Below are 19,326 nucleotides of genomic sequence, written 5' to 3'. Positions count from 1 at the left end.
GCTGTCACATTTGAGTATATCATACATCTAAGAGCGTTTCAGGCAGAGGCTGTCTTTGGCTGTAATGATCAGACCATGTTCAGCCATCAGTTGTAGTTTGAAGAGGGCCAATGGGAACCTCTAAGGCCATCATACTGTTTCCTTTCCATTAATGGTCCTATCTATCCAAAAAATGTATATCAACCCTTCCCACAGATTTCAATGTAAGGAACTTTCATATATGCCTACATTAGGAGTATTGCCTCCTGAACTAAAACTAATGCTTTATATCCTCCAGGCTAAATATTTTCAGGCATTTCAGTATTTTTATGTCAAAAGTACACATAAAAAATGCCACTTAAATAACACAGCCAAAAGATCAATACAGGCAAATTCTAGATCTAATTTGGAATGCCAAAAATTCTTATGTTTGCAGCAGTCATATTCACAATCTGATATCTATAATTTTCTGGTTTATATACCTAGAGAGCTGAACCTCTATTGTATTTTCTTCTAGAAGTCTTTTGGTTTCCTCCATCAGACCTTTTGGCCCTCCAGCTCTTCTTGCCTATAGCTTAAAAACCTTTGCTTATAGTTTTTATATAAGTATAAAACAAAAAGATACCATTTAAATGCAAACAAGTCTATAAATCAAAATTCAAATTGATAAAACAAATATGATGGATAAAAATTAGTGGAACCTAAATTGCTACTTGAGATACGAATTATGATACTGTCAAGCTGTTTTGAATTCTCTGTGCCTATTCTACCATATGCCTATAATGGCTCTTTTCCTTCGTCACCCTTTTTGCTTTGTTAGTAATCCATTTACTGATGTCATTTTATCTCCATGACTTGCAACTGTGTCATTTGCATTTTAAGTTAAATATCATTTCAAATACAAGATCTCTTTTCATTAACCTAGGACCATTGGATTAAAACTACTTGACACATTGATCATAAACATAAACATAGGCACAGAAATCCCACAGCAATTCTCAGTGAAAGGTGATCTTCTGTATTACCCTGGATTAAATAATGTCATTTAAAAATTATTTATTTAAATGAAAACAAAATAATTTAAATTTCTACAAAGAATTTATACACTACAAAGATTATGTGATTATATTCTCAGTTTCCACTTTATGGAAAACTACTCTGATTTGATTAATTTTGTCTATGCTACGTATACATGAGGAACAAAAGAGATTTGGGGCTACTGGAATTGGGACACAGGAAAGAGATATCCTAAAGCTCTATACTCAAGCCAGTAGATTTTGGCTTGCATATTTTGACATATACCGCTTTAAGATTGCCTGGGCATGTCACTCACCTTTATCACATTTTACTTGAGTGCTGATTCTGATGGATTTGTTAGAATTGAAGAGTAATGGTTAGCAACAGAGTGGAGGCAGAAAATAATGATGGCTGACGGACTAAAATCGGTTTGTGTATATTAAAACATGGTCCAAGTGATGCATATCAAAACTTCCCAATCAAGTATTTGTGGACTCTCTGAACCTTCTTGCAAAATTCTGGATTCCTTGGAACACTGAGGCAAAAACATGGTCACTAAATAAATAGCAGTGGCAACAATAAATCTTGAGGAGAGAAAGAAATCTGATTTCCTGAAGTACACTACATTATTTAAAAACATTTTTTAATGTTTATTTATTTTTGAGAAAAAGAGTGAGAGAGACCGAGCACAAGCAGGGGAGGGGCAGAGAGAGAGGGAGACACAGAATCTGAAGCAGGCTCCAGGCTCTGCGCTGTCAGCACAGAGTGCAATGCAGAGCTTGAACTCCCAAGCGGTGAGATCATGACCTGAGCCGAAGCCGGACGCTCCACCAGCAGAACCACTCAGGCACCCCCACATTACAATATTTTAAATGGACAGTTCTTAAAGGATTATGAGATACACAAACAGTAGTGTATACCCTTCCAGAGGACTAAAAGAGTCAATAAAAATTGACCCGAAAGAAGCACATACATTGGGCTTACTAGACAAAGATTTTAAATCACCTATTTTTAACAAAGAGCTAAAGGAAACCATAAAGCCAAAGAACTAAAGGAAAGTATGAGACTAATGTCCCACCAAAGAGAGAATATCAACAAAGAGAAATTATAAAAAGGAACCAAATAGAAATCCTTGTGTAGGAAAGTACAGTAACTGAATTAAGAATGCACTGAAAGTGTTCAGCAGCAAAGTTGAGCTGGCAGCAGAAAAAATCCATGAATTTAAGGTCAGATAATTGAGATTATCCAGTCTGAGAAAGGAATAGTATATATTTACAGTCTGATTTAAAAGATACCATGGGACACGTGAGTGGTTCTGTTGTTTGAGTATCCAACTCTTGATTTTGGCTCAGGTCCTGATCACAGGGTCATGAGATCAAGCCCAGCATTGAGCTCCATCCTGAGCATGGAGCCTGCTTGAGATCCTCTCTCTTTCCCGCTGCCCCTCTCCCACTTATGTGCTTTCTCTCTCTAAAGTAAAATATAAATAAATAAAACACATAAAGCAATAATTACAAAATGTTAATGAGCTTATAATGTGTTAAAGATATATTTGTATGACAGTAATAGCACAGAGCACAGAGAGAGTAGAGCTATGTAGGATCAAAGTTGGTATACTGTTGGAATTAAGTTTGCTTTAATCCAAACCAGTTTGCTTTAAATTAAGATGTTAGTTGTAATCTCTGGGCAACCACTGTGAAAACAACTTCAAAAAAATATAATAAAAGAAACGTCGAATTAGAATGGTACACTTGAAATTGCCTGTTTTACAGAGTTTATGAGGAGATACTATTATTATCTCTTTGTTTTATAAATGGGGAAACTAAGGCCTGGAAAGGTTTTACTGCTTACGTACATAATAGATTCAAGATTCAAAACCAAGTCTGTTACAAAAAAACTCTCACTATGGAAATAGATGAAAATCTTGGAAAGAACATAGAAATGGTAAACCTGTATTATTTTAATAATCATCTTTTACAAATATTATACTCTTAATTCCATCAGATTAGGAGTTTAAAGAAGGAAGATTCAGTACTTGCTGAGAGTAATGTTTTTCATAAGCAGTGGAGCTGGATTTGAATGCAAGTGTGTATGGTTCAGAGCTTTCTGTCAGACCATACTGCTTTAGGTAGCAACCTAAATGTGGAGATGGTTTCAGCACATTCACAACTGGTTATGCATGCTAGTAAATAACTCGAGAGGACAACACAGAGGGCTGTACCCTCGATCTCGGCTCACATTATGATCTCACAATTCATCATTTCAAGCCCCATGTCAGGCCCTGCACCATGAGTGCAGGCTTGAGATTCCTTCTCTTTTTCTCTCTGCCCCTTCCTGGCTTGTATGTGTTCTCAGGCTTGCGCATGCTCTCTTTCTCTCTCAAAATAAATAAACCCAAAAAAAAAAAGACAACGCAGACTTTATAGAAAAACCGTGTTGTATTTTCCTTTCCTGGAGTTTTGTAATTCACAGAGGAGAGCTTTCTTATTTGTTTCCACTTTCACAGAACCTGAAGTAACTCAGTGCTCTTAAGCAAAACAACCACAAGTATAAAATTGGGTGGTGTATTTCTAATTTTACTTTATGTCAATTGACATATTCAGCCATGTCTTAAAATACTTACAGTAATACAGATACAACTCAATACTTGCTTTGATCTCTGTTAAAAAGATTTTTATTAAAGCACAGTTGACACACAGTGTTACATTATTTTCAGGTGTACAACATAGTAATTGGACAACTCTAAATGTTATGCCATGCTCACAAGTGTAGCTACTATATGTCACCATTGTAATATTGTTACTAGTGCCATTGAGACTATATTCCCTGTGCTGTACTTTTCATCCCCATGACTTCTTTAATCTCTCTTAATTTGTGAAAATCTACTTTCTCTGCATGCTGGTTAAGTATAGCTGGCGTCTTCTCAGAAAGAAACAGATGCAGGCAGGCAATCATTGTTCTCCCATCAGCATAGGAGGGCTGTAGAATTTTATGATTTAACTTTGAGAGCTCATGTTTATCATCATCTTGATATTTATATCCTTGACTTTTACCCAAAGACTATTTTAGAATGTGCATTGCTCTAGAAGAGTTTGCCTTCCTAGACTGCATTAAGGAAACTAAACTTCAGAATCTATGCCTTTCCTGGATCCAAATAAGCAGGCCACTGTTTAAAGTTCTCACTGTAGGGAACATTGCATCAAATGCTTAGAAAAAATGTCACATTTTCTTTCTCCTGACTCCTTATTCAGCATATTTTTCCTCTTTCACCGTGTTCCAGAGAATTTATACTTTCCTGAAAATAAATGTTCAGTGGAACATTCCAGTAATTTTAAATTTCTGATTTGTCTTTAAGATAACCCAATTTTCCTTTTTCTTTCATTCTTTCTTTCTCTCTCTCTCTTTTTTTTTTTTTTTACTATTTTGAGCACTTACTATTATGAGTTTGGATTTCAAACTCAACTGATTTTAGAGATCAAGTTGACCAAAAGAGTAAAGAGGGCAGGAGTAATAATACATAAGGGAGTGCGTGGTCTATAGGTAAGAGAAAAGAACATGGCTGCATAAAGGCATTCAAATTAAGTTTTTCCAATTAAAAGACTGCTAGACTGTTATAATATGTGGCTGATCAAAGGCCTGTGGTTTCTCAGTTTAGGTGTTACAGACTTCTTCCCCTAGCAGTTTGTATCAAATAATTTTTTTAAGCTTGACTGTGTTTAAAACACATATTTAGAGGAGTTACCTACCAAATTTTTGCATAGTGGAGACCACCAAGGAGCTCATACTGGCAAATTAACTTATATATGTATAAACCTTGAAAGAATGCTTCTGCCACTTCTGAGCACATATGTGAATTCTAGTTTACCATTGATTACAAAATTTGTGGCTCTTCACACAGGTCTCTATTAATTGAAGTTTCTGCACAATTGCTCATTTGAAAATGAACAAACAAGTGTACTTAGAACCTTCTTGTGCCTTGCTCATTAAACACTACACAGGGTGGACACCTTGGTAGTTCTGTCAGGTAAGCGGCTAGCTTCAGCTCAGGTCATGATCTCATCGTTCATGAGTTCAAGCCCTACATCGGGCTCTCTGCTGTCAGCACAGATCCTACTTCAGATCCTCCACCCCCCTCTCTCTTTCTGCGTCCCTCTCTCTCTCAATCAATAAGTAACCTTTAAAAAAGAAATAAACGCCACACAAGGCTCAAATGCATCTTCACTGTGCATGCCCTTGTCACATATTATAGTTGAGACACATTTACCTTTTATTGAAAGATTTGAGTGGTTCTTACCTTATTTTAAATTTTCTAAGAAATACATGGAGCTTTTGGAATGTATTTGTGATTCACCTTTGCAATAAAAATTGTCTCCCTCAGACTTTTAAACCTGTTTAATTGGAGAGAACCAGGAATATAGAGCAAGCTGTTCAATTATTGTTACTTTCAATTAATTACCTAGATGAGTCAAAGGTTTTCTTATAATACAACAAAAAGAAATAATTTAGATTGTATGGCCGACAAATGCTAGTTATCATTTGTAACCCTTTAGTGAGGAATCTCTTAATTGCAAATAACAAAGACCCAACTCAGAGTAGCTTGAGCAAAGTGGGAATTTGTTGGCTCAGGTAACCAATCACAGAAAGGACAAGGGAGTACTTATTCAGGAACCACCCAATCTGAAAACATTCCGCGTCCCTCCCTTCTGCCTCCCCATTCCCAGCTTCACTCTGCCAAATTTCTCATCACTGCTTTTCCTTGTGAGTTGGTGTAAAACTATTCTACTGAAGACAGACGTTCTCTATTTGGTAGGAAGACTAGCCATTTGGTTATAACCATTTGGCTATTTTTGACTCAGCTTCCATCCCAGGGATTACCTGCTCTAGGTCAAATGTCATTAGTAAATGTTAGCTGCCTGTGTCAGTTATATTTATTACTATTTGAATGAAGAGAAGAGGGAGAAGAACATTCCAAGCCAAGAGAATAACTTAACTGGAAACATGAAAGAGAATGGCATTCTCTAAAATGGCTCAGTCTGGTTGGGACGTATTGTACAATGCAGATAATAATGATGGAAGATGGTGCTAATGAGAAGTAGTTTGGGACTAGATGGTAAAGGAACATAGATAACAGCTAAAGAATTTGGACCTCTTAAAATATACATTGGGAGCCATTGAAAAAAATTATGGCATCACTTTTTTTCCTAATCTGATATTCAAGCTTTCTTTTTATTTTTTTAATGGAAAATTCTCAACATACCCTGCAATAGGAAGAGTAGTGTATTGACCCCCGTGTATTCATTGCCCAGCCTTAACAGTTATCAATATGTCATCAATCCATTGAAGATTTTTTGAAGAAGGCAAGAAAGGAGATTCCCATTGTGTCCCTTCCTTTGCTTTAGTTAATCTTCACAATTTGCCTGTGGAGTATGTTGTATTCCCACTTTCCCTAATTACAAATGAGAAAATCATCAAAATGATGAAGTAACAGTGCTGGGATTCTAACCCACATCCAACTTACTTCAGAACTCAAGTTCTTTCCCGTGCTGCATACTGCTGCCTCTAATTATGATGTAGGGCATTAGTCCGTTAAAAATAGCTGCTGTTCTTCTGTACTGCGCTACTGGGGCTGTTGACCCTATTCAGGATGGTAGACTTCTCTGTCTCTAGCCACTCTGCCTCTAAGTCTGTGTGAATGTTCAACCTAATCAGTTAAAATGACCATTTAGTCCAGTAATTCTCAAAGTTTGGTCCCTAATCAAGCAGCAAATTGTTAAAAATGTCAATTCTCAACTCCCCACCACCACCCTAGCCTACTGAATCAAAAATTCAGAGGCTGGGAGCTCATGATGCCTATACTGCTATTTGCTGTGTTTAAAAAAAAAAAAATGCTCCAGTTGTTTCCTGCAAACATGAGGTTAAGACCTTCTACCAAGAGCATTTCTAAGGCAAAGCCATATAGGAAGAATTTATATGTTTCTTTTCTAACAAGTTCACGAAAAGCGTGTCTTAAGTTAGGAATTCTTATTTAGACAATACCAGCAGTCTCCCTGGGGAGGTTACAGGACTTTGTGAAAAGGAATTTTAAGGCATTTGCACTGCCTGGATTTAAAGTGCTTGATGGTGCCATCTGGTGGAGTAAGCACTATAGAATGTGCAGCTTTATTACTCAGTGCTTTGGGGATAGGTGTGTATTTTTAAAAAATCAGTTTTATAGTAAAAGTTTAATGGAATAGCCAGACATAAGATGTACAAAGAGTTTATTTACTATGAAATCTCCATTGAGGATTCTCAGATATGATACCAGAACACAAGTAACAAAAGAAAAATAGTTAAATTAGATTTCATAAGAATAAGAATTTTTTGTGCATCAAAGGACACTATCAAGAAAGTGAAAAGACAGCCCACAAAATAAGAGAATATATTTGTAATTCATACTTCTAATAAAATATAAATAAATAAATATATATATATAATTATATGAAGAACTCTTACAATTCTACAACAAAAGGATAAACAACCCAATTTAAAAATGAGTGAAGGATTTGAATAGACATTACTTCAAAGGCAACATAAAAATGACCAATAAGCCCATGAAAAGATACTCAACATTATTAGTCATTAGAGAAATGAAAGTCAAAACCACAAGGAGATACTGCTTGCATGACTTGAATAATTAAAAAAAACAAAACCCAGAAAATAACAAGCACTGATGAGGATGTAGAGAAATTGGAACCTTTAAATATTGTTAATGGGGATATAAAATGGTGTGGCCACTATGGGAAAGTTTGGCAGTTCCTCAAATAGTTAGACATAGAATTACCATAGGACCCAGCAATTCCACTACTAGGCATATACCCAGAGAATTAGAAACAGATGTTCAAATAAAAACCTATACATAAATGTTCATAGCAGCATTATTCATAAAAGCCAGAAAGTGGAAATAATCCAAATGCCCATCAGCCAATGAATGAATACAAAATGTGGTATATCCATATAAAAGAATATTATTCAACCATAAAAAGAAATGAAGTATGAATACATTGATGAACCTTGAAAACATTATGCCTTGTGATAGAGTCAGGCACAAAATGATACTTGTTATATGGTTCCATTTATATGAAATGTCTAGAATAGGCAAACCCTTAGAGATAGATTAATGGTTGCCAGGGGTGGAGGGGAGAGGGAGAAATGGGAGTCACCACCTAGTGGATATTCTTTTGGGGGCAGTGCAAATATGCTGGAAGTAGAGGTACTGGTGGGTACACAACAGTGGGAATGTGCTAAAAGCCACTGAATTGTATACTTTAAAATAAAGTGGATTTTATGTTGTGAAAATTTTACCTCAATTTTTAAGAAAACTTTCACTGATTGGCAGGACTCCAGAACGTTTTTTTAAATTATTGTTGTTATTATAGATATTTTCCCATAGTTTTTGCTAATATGTATGCTATTTGTTCTACTTTTTTTAACCTAAAATTATTTTGTACCTACTTTTGCATGTGTATAGTTAACCACAGTTTTTGTTGGTGTATGTATTTCAGTCATTATGTATATATCATAGCCTAATTTTTCAAATGTTTGGTGTTTTTTTTCCTTTCAACTTCAATGAATCCTACTCTACACGCTTAAACAAACAAGAATGTTTAAAACTCTTTTTAGACATTTCATTAGTGTTTCTTCTCTAAAACTATTTCTGAATCACTTTTTTTAACCATTGCTACTGTATTTTTTTGTCTGACTGCTCTATAGTAAGAATACACTAATTTGTAATCCTACCAACAATGAATGAGGAAAAATGGAAGAGATTTGTTTTCATGTCTACTCTGTTTCAGGCACTGTGCCGGGATCCTTTCACATCCACGGTTTTATTCAACTCCCACACCCACTCTGTTATAAAATGACTACAGTGGTGGATGGCATGAACAAAGATCAGAACCCACCCACTTTGTCTCCAAGTTTGTCCTGTTTCCACAGCCTTACCAGTACTGGATTTTATGTTTAAAGTTCCTGTTTATTAGATTCAGCATTTTCCCAAGAGATTGTTTACTGTTTATAAGTACCCTTACGTAACAATCTTTATCTTTTGTCCATTTTTTATTAATGGATTTTGAACTGAATTTACCTTGTGAATAGTAGGTGTTCTATATCTAAGCTTTGTCATAATTTTTTTGCTTTTGTTTATTACTCTTTTACAGGCTCTTGATGGAAATGTGTATGATCACCTAAAGGATTATTTAATAGCCTTCAGCCGAACTGAGCTAGAGACATGCCAAGCTGTGCAGAACACATTCCAGTTTTTATTAGAAACCTCCAGCAAGGTAAGTTACCTTTAGTGAAATATGTGATGTTGTCCATTTTAGAATCTAAAATGGATTTTGGTACAAACAAAATGAAGTCACCAATACTTCAGAAGAATGCTTCAAAGGCAAATTTCCTGGAAACAGTGTTCCTTCTAGCAAAGTTGCATGGTGTTCATGATGAGTTGGCAAAAGAGGACAAGGGGAAGTTATGGCACAAGCTGGTGCTGGACATCAGTCTGCTGCCATATTGCTTTTGAGATGAAATGATTTAAAGAGTTTTACCCTTGGGGTGCCTGGCTGACTCAGGCAGAAGAGCATGTGGCTCTTAATCTCAGAGTTGTAAGCTCAAGCCCCATGTTAGGTATTTAAAAATAAAATCTTTAAAAGAAAAAAAAAGAATTTTACCTTCCACTCAAATAAATTTTGGATGCACTCAACTCATTCATGTGGGAGGAAAACAAGGTCATGTGTCACTGTAAAGAATAATAAAAAGACACAAAAGGGAAGGTAGCATCTTATCATTGATCAAGAAATGAAGACTCTATCTTGTTTTTTAAAAATTAACGTTACCTCCTATATGCTGTAATTCTTTGATGTATTAGAACCCAGCAACTTTGCTGGCATGTTCACACCATGTGCAGAAAAAATAAACAAAACTGCTTTTCTTCAGGATCCTGACAGATTAAAATTTTTTCCAACAGAAAAACTGTCCTATTGAAGATAAATTATTCTTGTGATTAGTAATATTTTATTCTGATACATTAAATGCATAGTAAACGTTTCCCAACAGAACGCATGCATTTGTAAAACTATATTCATTTTGTAACAGCTATTTTTAAAGATCTAGTTCAATCCTCATTTTTGGCAGGGGAAGCAGGAACTGGCTAATACCTTAAGAAATTGTTTGGAAAAGAATCAGCGTTTCTTAAGAAAAGAATCATAGACTCTTCTTCCTGAGCACCTCCTTATATATCTATTCTTGTTTTCAGTGTACCGGGACTCTAATTCCATTTTTAGAAAAACATTTAAAATATTAATTTGGAGGGCACACAGCTGGGTCAGTCAGTGGAGCATGATCTTGGGATCATGAGTTCTAGCCCCGTGTAGGGCCCAGAGTTTACTTCAAAAAGTTGGTAGATAGATAGATAGATAGATAGGATATTAAGTTGATACAGAAATATAAAAATCACTAGTGTGGTGCTTTGAAATCCTATCATGTTTCTATTTTCCTTTATTTTTACCCTCCAGGATCCAATACAAGATATAAAAGGATTGATATGTAGAAAGTAGGATGAAAGATGGATAGTTATGTGAAAGCAAATGTAGAAAAATGTTCATTGAAGAATCTAGGTAATGGGTGTATGGTTGTTTCCATATAGTTCTTTTTATTTTAATGTATGTGTATTTCCATAAGAGAATGTTGGGAGAATGAGTCTATAAAAAACATCTTGGCTTTATTCCATTTGTGAAGTGTTTGATTTTTATTTTGTTTTAAATTTTTTTAATGTTTTTATTTATTTTTGATACAGAGAGAGACAAAGCATGAGAGGGGGAGGGGCAGAGAGAGAAGGAGACACAGAACTAGAAGCAGGCTCCAGGCTCTGAGCTAGCTGTCAGCACAGAGCCTGATGTGGGGCTCAAACCCACGAACGTGAGATCTGACCTGAGCTGAAGTCGGAGGCTTAACCGACTGAGCCACCCAGGCGCCCCTTAAGTGTTTGATTTTTAAATAGTGATCAAATTGTGTATATTTATTGGCCCATTCAGGCTTCCTGTTCCTTTTTAAAATACATATTGATAACTTATACTTTCCTAGACAATAGTCCATTTTATTTATCAAATTTGATGGTATATACCTGTGTATAAACTTGTATGCTCTATTGTTGTCTTTTCATTTCTAATACTTGTGCTTTCTTTCATTTTGATCAGACTTACCAATCTGTTTAATTAGTCTCCGAGATCCAGCTCTTAGTCTACTTCAATATGTGCCTTTATATTTATTATTATTTCTACTTTATTACAGTTTATGTGCTTATTCTTTTTCAGGATTCTTTTCCTACTAGATCCTATGTTTTAGTCTTTCTTGCAGGTAAATCCATTTAAAGCTAAAATTTTATTTTTCTATTTTAACGGCATTTTATATGTAGGGGCTTTTTGTGTTTCAACATTCTCCCCTCCCCACCTTGTTAACCAATGAATTATTTAGAAGTGAGTTTTTCCAGTTTTCATTCAGTGAAATTATATAGTGGGGTAATGTTTTTTATTTCTAATTTCATTAGAAATTATATTTTATTTTTATTTTATTACATTTTTTCTGATTTTATCAGAGATTGTCCTCTGACAAAATTGTTTAAAATCTCTTTTTCTGAGAATAAGTTAGATTGAATACACTACTTTTAGTTTATAAAACAGGAAAATGTATAGTCTTAAAAAATAACTAATATTTTGCACAAAACTTAATTTTCTGGGAGTTTTGAGTACATCCTCTGAGGTTGATATTATCATGTTCGTTGTATAAAGAGGAAAACAGACTCAGGAAGTTTATATGGCTGCCCAAGATTACACGCTCACACAAAGCATTTTCCATGCTCTACTACTATACTGTATTATCTGTCCATCTTGTATTATTGCGACAGAAAATGAATTAAAAATACAGAAACCAGTTTGGACTCATAAAGAGAGAAGCTTTCATTTTCCTCTGCATTCACTCATATGAATATCTTGCTCCCCAAGGATGAGGAATAAATGAGATGCTTTTCTGTTTAGATTGAAAGTAAGAATGATATAACTAGGGAATGAGCCCTTTTGTTCCAAATACTAGAAGAGATCATACCTTCAAGTTTTATGTCATGTGCTTTTTCTGTTACAAAGAGCTTGTTATGCTATTCTTGTTATACTGCTGAGCCCAACACAGTGATCTGATAACCCAGAGAGAAGTTTGAAAAATCTTTAGGTTTTTATTCTACACCATGATTGTCTTTTTAGGGAGGAATTTGTTCTCCCACCCACATCTAAATTGTAACTGTATATATCCTCAAAGATACTTTGGGGGTAGTCCATACTGACACACTGTAGCTGTTACAGTGTTCTCTGTATCTTTCACCCCCTAAAGAGAAACACCTGGCCCTAGGAGCTTTTGTTTAATTTTAATTATTTATGAAGCTTGCTGCTTAATATTTTATGAAATGCTTTGTATATGTAACTGAAGCAGATGTTGTCATAAATATTTTCTCTAGGGTAGTAACTCCAAAAGTAGTTGTGCTGGCTTTTATAGCAAGCATGTGTGCTTGCTTTCTGACTGCATAAGGAGACTCCTACCAATTAGTAACATTGCTCTTTTAACAATTCAGAAAAAGTGCATTATTTTATTGGTTTTTTGGAAATTGTCTATTATTGCTACTCTTAATACCATGAAGATTGACCAAAAAGAAAACTTAATAAAATGAAGGATAAAAACTGCTATTATATCTCAAAAGACACAGGGAAAAGAAAATCAGGAAAAGCATTTGACAAAACTAAACACTCTTTTATGATAAAAACACAAATTATAGAAATAGAAGGGAACTTCCTTAACAGATAAAAGGCATTTATGAAAAACCTACAGTTAACATTATGCTTAATGGTGAAAATCTGAAAGCTTTTCTTCCAGAAATCAGGAACAAGACAAAGATGCCCATTTTCCCTACTGTACTGGAAGTCCTAGTCAGATCAATTAGTCAAAAAAAAGTAGAAGGCATCCAGATTAAAAGGGAAGAAGTAAAATTATCTGTATTTGCAGATGACATGATTGTATAATGAAAATACTATAGAGACCATGAAAAAAATACTAGAGCTAATAAATGAATTCAGTGAAATTACAAGTACAAAAATCAGCTATGTTTGTATACTCCATCAATGAATAAGCCAAAAGAAAATGATGATAATTCCAACTATAATAGTATCTGAAGAATAAAATACGAAGAATAACTTTAAATAAAGGAACAAAAGACTTGTACTTTGAGAAACTATAAAACATTGCTGAAAATAATTAAAGAGGACCTAAATAAATGGAAATAATAAATATTTATGGACTGAAAGAGTTCATATTCCCCAAAGCAATCTATAGAGTTCAATCAGTCCCTATCAAAATTCCAGTGACCTTTTTTGCAAAAATGGGAAAGCCAGTCCTCAAATTCATATGGAACTTCAAGGGGCCCTGAATACCCAAAAACAACATTGAAAAGAAAAAACAAAGCTGAAGGACTCACACTTCCCAATTTCAACATTTAATGCAAAATTAATCAAAGTAGTGTGGTAGAAGCATAAGGATAGACATAGACCAGTGAAATAGAGTTGAGAGTCCAGAAATAAGCCCAAACACACATGGCCACTTGATTTTCAACAAGGTTGCAAAGGCCATTTAGTAAAGAAAGAATAGTCTTTTCAAGAAAAGACTTGTGCTGAGAACTGAATAACCACATGCAAAAGAATGAAGTTGAACCCCTCTCTCACCCCATACCCAAAAATTAACTCAAAATGGATCAGTAACTTAAAGCTATAGAAGAAAACATAGAGGTAAGTCTATGACCTTGGATTTGGCAGTGTGTTGTTCTTAGTTTTGACATTAAAGCAAAAACAACTACAATAAAAATAGATAACTTGACTTACTCTTTTGTGTATCAAAGAACACTATCAAGAATATGGAAAAGAGGGGCACCTGGATACCTCAGTTGGTTAAGTGTCTGACTTCAACATAGGGCATGATCTCATGATTTGTGGGTTCAAGCCCTGCATCAGGCTCTGGGCTGACAGCTCCGAGCCTGGAGCCTGCTTCAGATTCTGTGTCTCCCTTCAGCCAGTAAGTGGAAACCTAAATGTCTGTCAACTGATGATTGGGTAATACAATATTTTGTCTATAAAAAGGAGTGAGCTGCTGGTACATCATACAACATACATCCCACAGAATAAAATATAAAAAGATTCTATTATGGGCTGTATTGTGTCCTCCTAAAATTCAAGTGTTGAAGTCCTGATCCCTGTTACCTCAGATTGTGACTTTATTTGGAGATAGGACCTTTACATTTTCTTTTTATTTTAATGTTTATTTATTTTTGAGAGAGAGTGAGAGAGAGTGCAAGTGGGGGAGGGGCAGAGAACGAGAGAGAGACACACACACACACAAAATCTGAAGCAGGCGCCAGGGTCTGAGCTGTCAACGCAGCTCAGTGTGGGACTCACACCCACAAACCACAAGATAATGACCTGAGCCGAAGTTGGACACTTAACCAACTGAGCCACCAAGGCACCCTGGAGATAGGGCCTTTAAAGAGGTTATTAAGTTAAAATGCAGTCATCTGGATAGGCTTTAATCCAATGTGACTGGTGTCCTTATAAGAGGAGATGAGGATGCAAATGGGCACAGAGGGAAGACCATATGAAGACACGAGAAAAAGATGGGTATCTACAAGTCAGGAAAAGAGGCCCTCAGAGGAAGTCAATTATGCCAACATCTTAATCTTAGACTTCTAGTCTCCCAGTTGTGAGGAAATAAATTTCTGTTGTTTAAGCCAACCAGTGTGTGGTACTTTATTCTGGCAGCCGTAGGAAACTAATACAGATGTTTGTCCTCATTATTAATCAAAGGAATGGAAATTAAAGTCAGCGTGAAGTTCCATTGTATACATATAAGATTGACAAAAATATAGACAGACAGGAACGAGTGTTAGTGAGAACTTGGATTAACAAAGTCAGACACTGCCCTGGGGAGTACAAGTGGTACATCCAGTTTGAAAACATTTGGCATTATCTAGCCAATCTAAAGATACACTTAGCTTATGACACAGAAGTTCCACTCCTAAGAGATTATCCTAGAGAAACTCTGACGCTTGTGTACCAGGAGACTTTTGGGGAAATGTTCATAACAACTTTCTTGATAAGACTTTAAAAAGCTAGAACCCAGCTGTCCACAGTAGGATGAATAATGAATTAATTACCATACCAGCAGTAAAATTGAAAGATCTGTAGGCACATGCATTAATATGGATGAGATTCACAAATACAATGTTGAGCAAAAAAGCAAATTACAAAAGAATATAAAAACTAAGATGCCATTTATGTGGAGTTCAAAAATATCCAAGAAAATAATATCATTTTGAGCTATATCATACATAGTAATACTGTGTAAAGGAAAAGAGAATGGTAAGATTCAGTAGGATGGTTACCTCTAGAATATGCATTCTCAAGGGAGTAAAAATTACTTCCAGATATTTAAGAAGGGGTTACATATTACAGTGTACCACAGTACATACTTTATATGCAGTATATTTGTGGTATTAAATTAATCAAAACATAATTAGGAAATAAATGTCTAAAGAGGCCTGTGTTAAGGATGTGACCTTACTGGCCGAAGATGGAATAATTTCAACATCCCTAAGGATAACTTCAGTGAACTAAAACACATTGCATATTTTTAAATTCATGTCTTCATAGTAATAATTTATTAAAGCTATAATTAGACATTCTCTAGAGGTTTCTAGGGAGACAACTCAATTGGAAAACTAGATAATAAAGGGAAAGAATTAACAATTTTCTTGCCTTCCTTATACAAACTATATTCAAGGTAGTTAAATAGTCGACCTGCAAAGTTTTTCTTCTAGAATTATTCCAGCTGATAAATGAAAAAGGAATGATAGAATTCCTTGTTAGAATGATGGAGGGGCTCTGGGGTGGCTCACTTGGTTAAGTGTCCAACTTCAGCTCAGTCATGATCTCAGAGTTTGAGCCCTGCGTCAGGCTCTCTGCTGACAGCTCAGAGCCTGGAGGCTGCTCCAGATTCTGTGTCTCCCTCTCTCTCTGTCCCTTCCCTGCTCACGATCTGTTTCTCTCTCAAAAATAAATACTAAAAGAATTTTTAATAATGATAGAAAAAGTAGAAAAATCTTTAGATTTTGCATCCTCTAACACATTTAGGCATTTATCATCATAGGCCTATTACATTAGTTTCCTAGGGCTTCTGTACAAATTACCGTAAATTGGGTGGCTTAAAGCAACAGAAATTTATTCCCTCCAAGTTCTGGAGGCCAAAAATCCAAAATCAAAGAGTCAGCATAGTTGCACTCCCTCAAGTGGTGTTCGGGGAGAATCATTCCTTGCCTCTTCCAGCTTTCTGGTGGTTCCAGGCATTCTTTGGCTTGTTGCCACATCACTCTAGTCTCTGCTTCCATGGTCACATCAGCTCTTCTTTCTTCTATATGTCTTTTATACAGATACTTATCATTGGATTTAGGGCCAATAAAGGAATCTGGAATTATCCCCTTCTCTCAAAATCTTAACCTAATTATATCTGCAAAGGTCCTTTTCCAAAGGAGGTAATATTCACAGGTTCCAGGGTCTAGGGGACACAGACATATATTTTTTAGGGGCTACCATTCAGCCATAAAAAGAGGTAAGTCAGAGTCAGCCTCACAGAAGTAAACATCACCTTGCAAGGAACAAAACAACAACAACAACAAAATCCCTAAATGCAGTCAAGCATCAATATATAGGACATACCAAGAAACAGAACACTACAAAGATGCAGTCAACAAAATTCAGGCTCTGAGAAACGCTGCAGGACAAAAACTGAGTTTCTTCAAGAAACAAATTGCAAGAGAGAAAAAAAATTGGAAAAAGAAACGTATATATAAAAAGAAACCTAAGTAACATCATCCATGTCCACTGTGGGGGCCTTATTTTGATCCTGATTTGAAAAATTTTAAAGTCAGGGAAAATTTGAACACTTATTGGTTGTTTTATAAGTACTTGTTGTACTTTAAGTTTATTTATTTTGAGAGAGACAGAGACAGCACAAGTGGGAGAGGGGCAGAGAGAGAGAGCGATAGGGAGAGATTGAGAGAGGGAATCCCAAGCAGGCTCCACACTGTCCGCGCAGAGCCTGAGGTGGGGCTCAAATTCACAAACAAGAGATTGTAACCTGAACCAAAATCAATAGACACTTAAATGACTGAGCCACCCAGGCACCCCTGTATGGGTATGTTTTTTAAGAGTTCTTGTCTTTTAGATATCATACTCAAATATTATGGATGAAATGATATGTCTGAGACTTGCTTCAGTACAGTGGGGGGGGCGGGAAGAGGTAGTTGGATCTATAAATGAAACAATATTAAGATATTAAGTAGGAAGGGCTGTTTTTGGAAGTTGCATGATGGGTACCTAGAGATAAGTTAGACTGTTAACTCTAGTTTTATATACGTTATAATAAAGTTAAAAATTTAAAAAAGGTGGTAACTAGAAGGATGATCCTCTTAGCTTCTTTTGCATGGTGTTTAGTGAGGCGCTCAGGGCTGTGTCAAGAGCTTTCACAGTTTAAAACTGGAATCCAGGGAAAGAAAAAAAAAAACCATTTCCCTTTGAAAAGATGTTTACCCAGCCAGCCTTGCCTGACAAAATTCTCCCAAACTCCTCACCCCATCTCACCCCGTCAATCTAGATTAAATATCATCTGCTTTTGTGTTCTCTGAGTACCCTCTACATACTTCTACAGTGCACTTAATTGTGTACTGTCTGGTTCTCCCACTTTCCAGATTATAAATTCCTTGAAGATATTAATCTTGTGTAATCATCTTTATTCATCTATATACTCCCCTCGCCACTGCGTGTAACATTGGCCTTGGTAAGCTCTTTAATAAATGGGTGCCTAATGAGTGATAGGGAACTGGATTTGTGCTTGTAAATAAAATGTAAAATATAACCCCCTAATTTCTCCATATTTTCAGTAAACCCTTTTCCCAGGACTACTAAGGTATAGCTACAGAGCTTCTTTAAACTTTTTTCCTCATCTTCTGCCCATCCTCTGACAGAAGTGCAAATAAAAGATAAAAGCACTGTAGCTAAATGGAAGATAGGTTCCTGCACAATCAAATGTTGCTGATTTCCACTCATTCCCAGGGTATATAATGCAGTGAAGTCTTTTCAGATGGCTGTCTTTTTGTACTGTTTTGCTACACTCTGTGTATCATAATTCCTCTTCTGTATGAATTCCTTTTAGATGGTAATTAGAATATAACCTCATAGGGGCACCTGGCTGGCTCAGTCAGTGAAGCATATAACTCTTGATTTTGGGATTGTTGTAAGTTCAAGCCCCATCTTGGATGTAGAGGTTACTTAAAATTTTTTTTAAATCTTAAAAAAAAAAAAAAGTAACCATCTAGAAAGGCGACAAGAAGTACTATAAAAATAATGTTTGGTGGTGTGTCTGGCTGGCTCACTTGGTAGAACATGCAACTCTTGATCTCGAGGTCATGAGTTCAAGCCCTACTTTGGGCATGGAACCTACTTAAAAAAAATTTTTTTTAATGCTATCTTGTGCTATGTAGACGGTTATCTAACAGTTTCCTAATGGGTGACAATTTCCATATAGCAGACTTTTAAAAATCTACAAAATTTTATAACTTGGAGAGACCTAAGAGACTAGTGTGCTTTCCTATTTTCATTCTGCTGCCCCCATCAAAAAGAACTTGTATAATCACTGTCTTTTTGCTGTCTTAAAATATTACATATTGTTTAGTCCCAAAATCTGGGCTAGTTTCTAAACTAGTACTTTCTATATTTAGACTATTGAGAAAATAGGACACACAAGTAACAACTGTTATCTAAAATGAAAAAAAAAATGTGTAATTATCATTTTCTTTTGGTCTCATAGTGTTGTATGATTTCTCATTTTTGGAAAGCAGCAGAATAAATCTTCAACTTTAATATAGAATTACTGGATATCTTAACCTTATTAAATACTTAAAGAGACTTTATTTTCTCTTTAGGTCGTACGGGACTATAACCTTCAGCTGTTTCTACAAGAGAATGCTGTATTTCACAAGCCTCAGCCCTTCCAGTTCCAGCCCTGCGACAGTGACACTGTAAGGGAATTCCAGACTTCATTCCGTTTGGTTTTAAGCTGTGTTTGTGCTCAAATAACTGTTATCTTTGGATAGACAGAAAAGGCTGAATGTGTGTCTCCTTAATTTTATAACAAAACTGTGAGTATGCAGAGAAACGG

General features: G+C 35.6%; 1 protein-coding gene across 2 annotated transcripts in view; it reads left to right on the top strand.

The window, feature by feature from the left end:
- FCHSD2 (FCH and double SH3 domains 2) overlaps nt 1–19,326 on the top strand; it is a 269,715-nt gene that overhangs the window by 182,863 nt on the left and 67,526 nt on the right. For both annotated transcript variants that reach the window (XM_029914695.1, XM_029914697.1), the window contains exons 9-10: nt 9,192–9,314; nt 19,091–19,186. In XM_029914695.1, coding sequence (XP_029770555.1) covers nt 9,192–9,314; nt 19,091–19,186 — 219 coding nt within the window. The remainder of the gene's footprint in view (nt 1–9,191; nt 9,315–19,090; nt 19,187–19,326) is intronic.

The sequence above is a fragment of the Suricata suricatta genome, chromosome 11 (assembly GCF_006229205.1).
Source record: "Suricata suricatta isolate VVHF042 chromosome 11, meerkat_22Aug2017_6uvM2_HiC, whole genome shotgun sequence".
Taxonomy (NCBI): domain Eukaryota; kingdom Metazoa; phylum Chordata; class Mammalia; order Carnivora; family Herpestidae; genus Suricata; species Suricata suricatta.
Note: the sequence above shows the minus strand (reverse complement) of the source record. Positions and strands in the feature narration are given on the sequence as shown.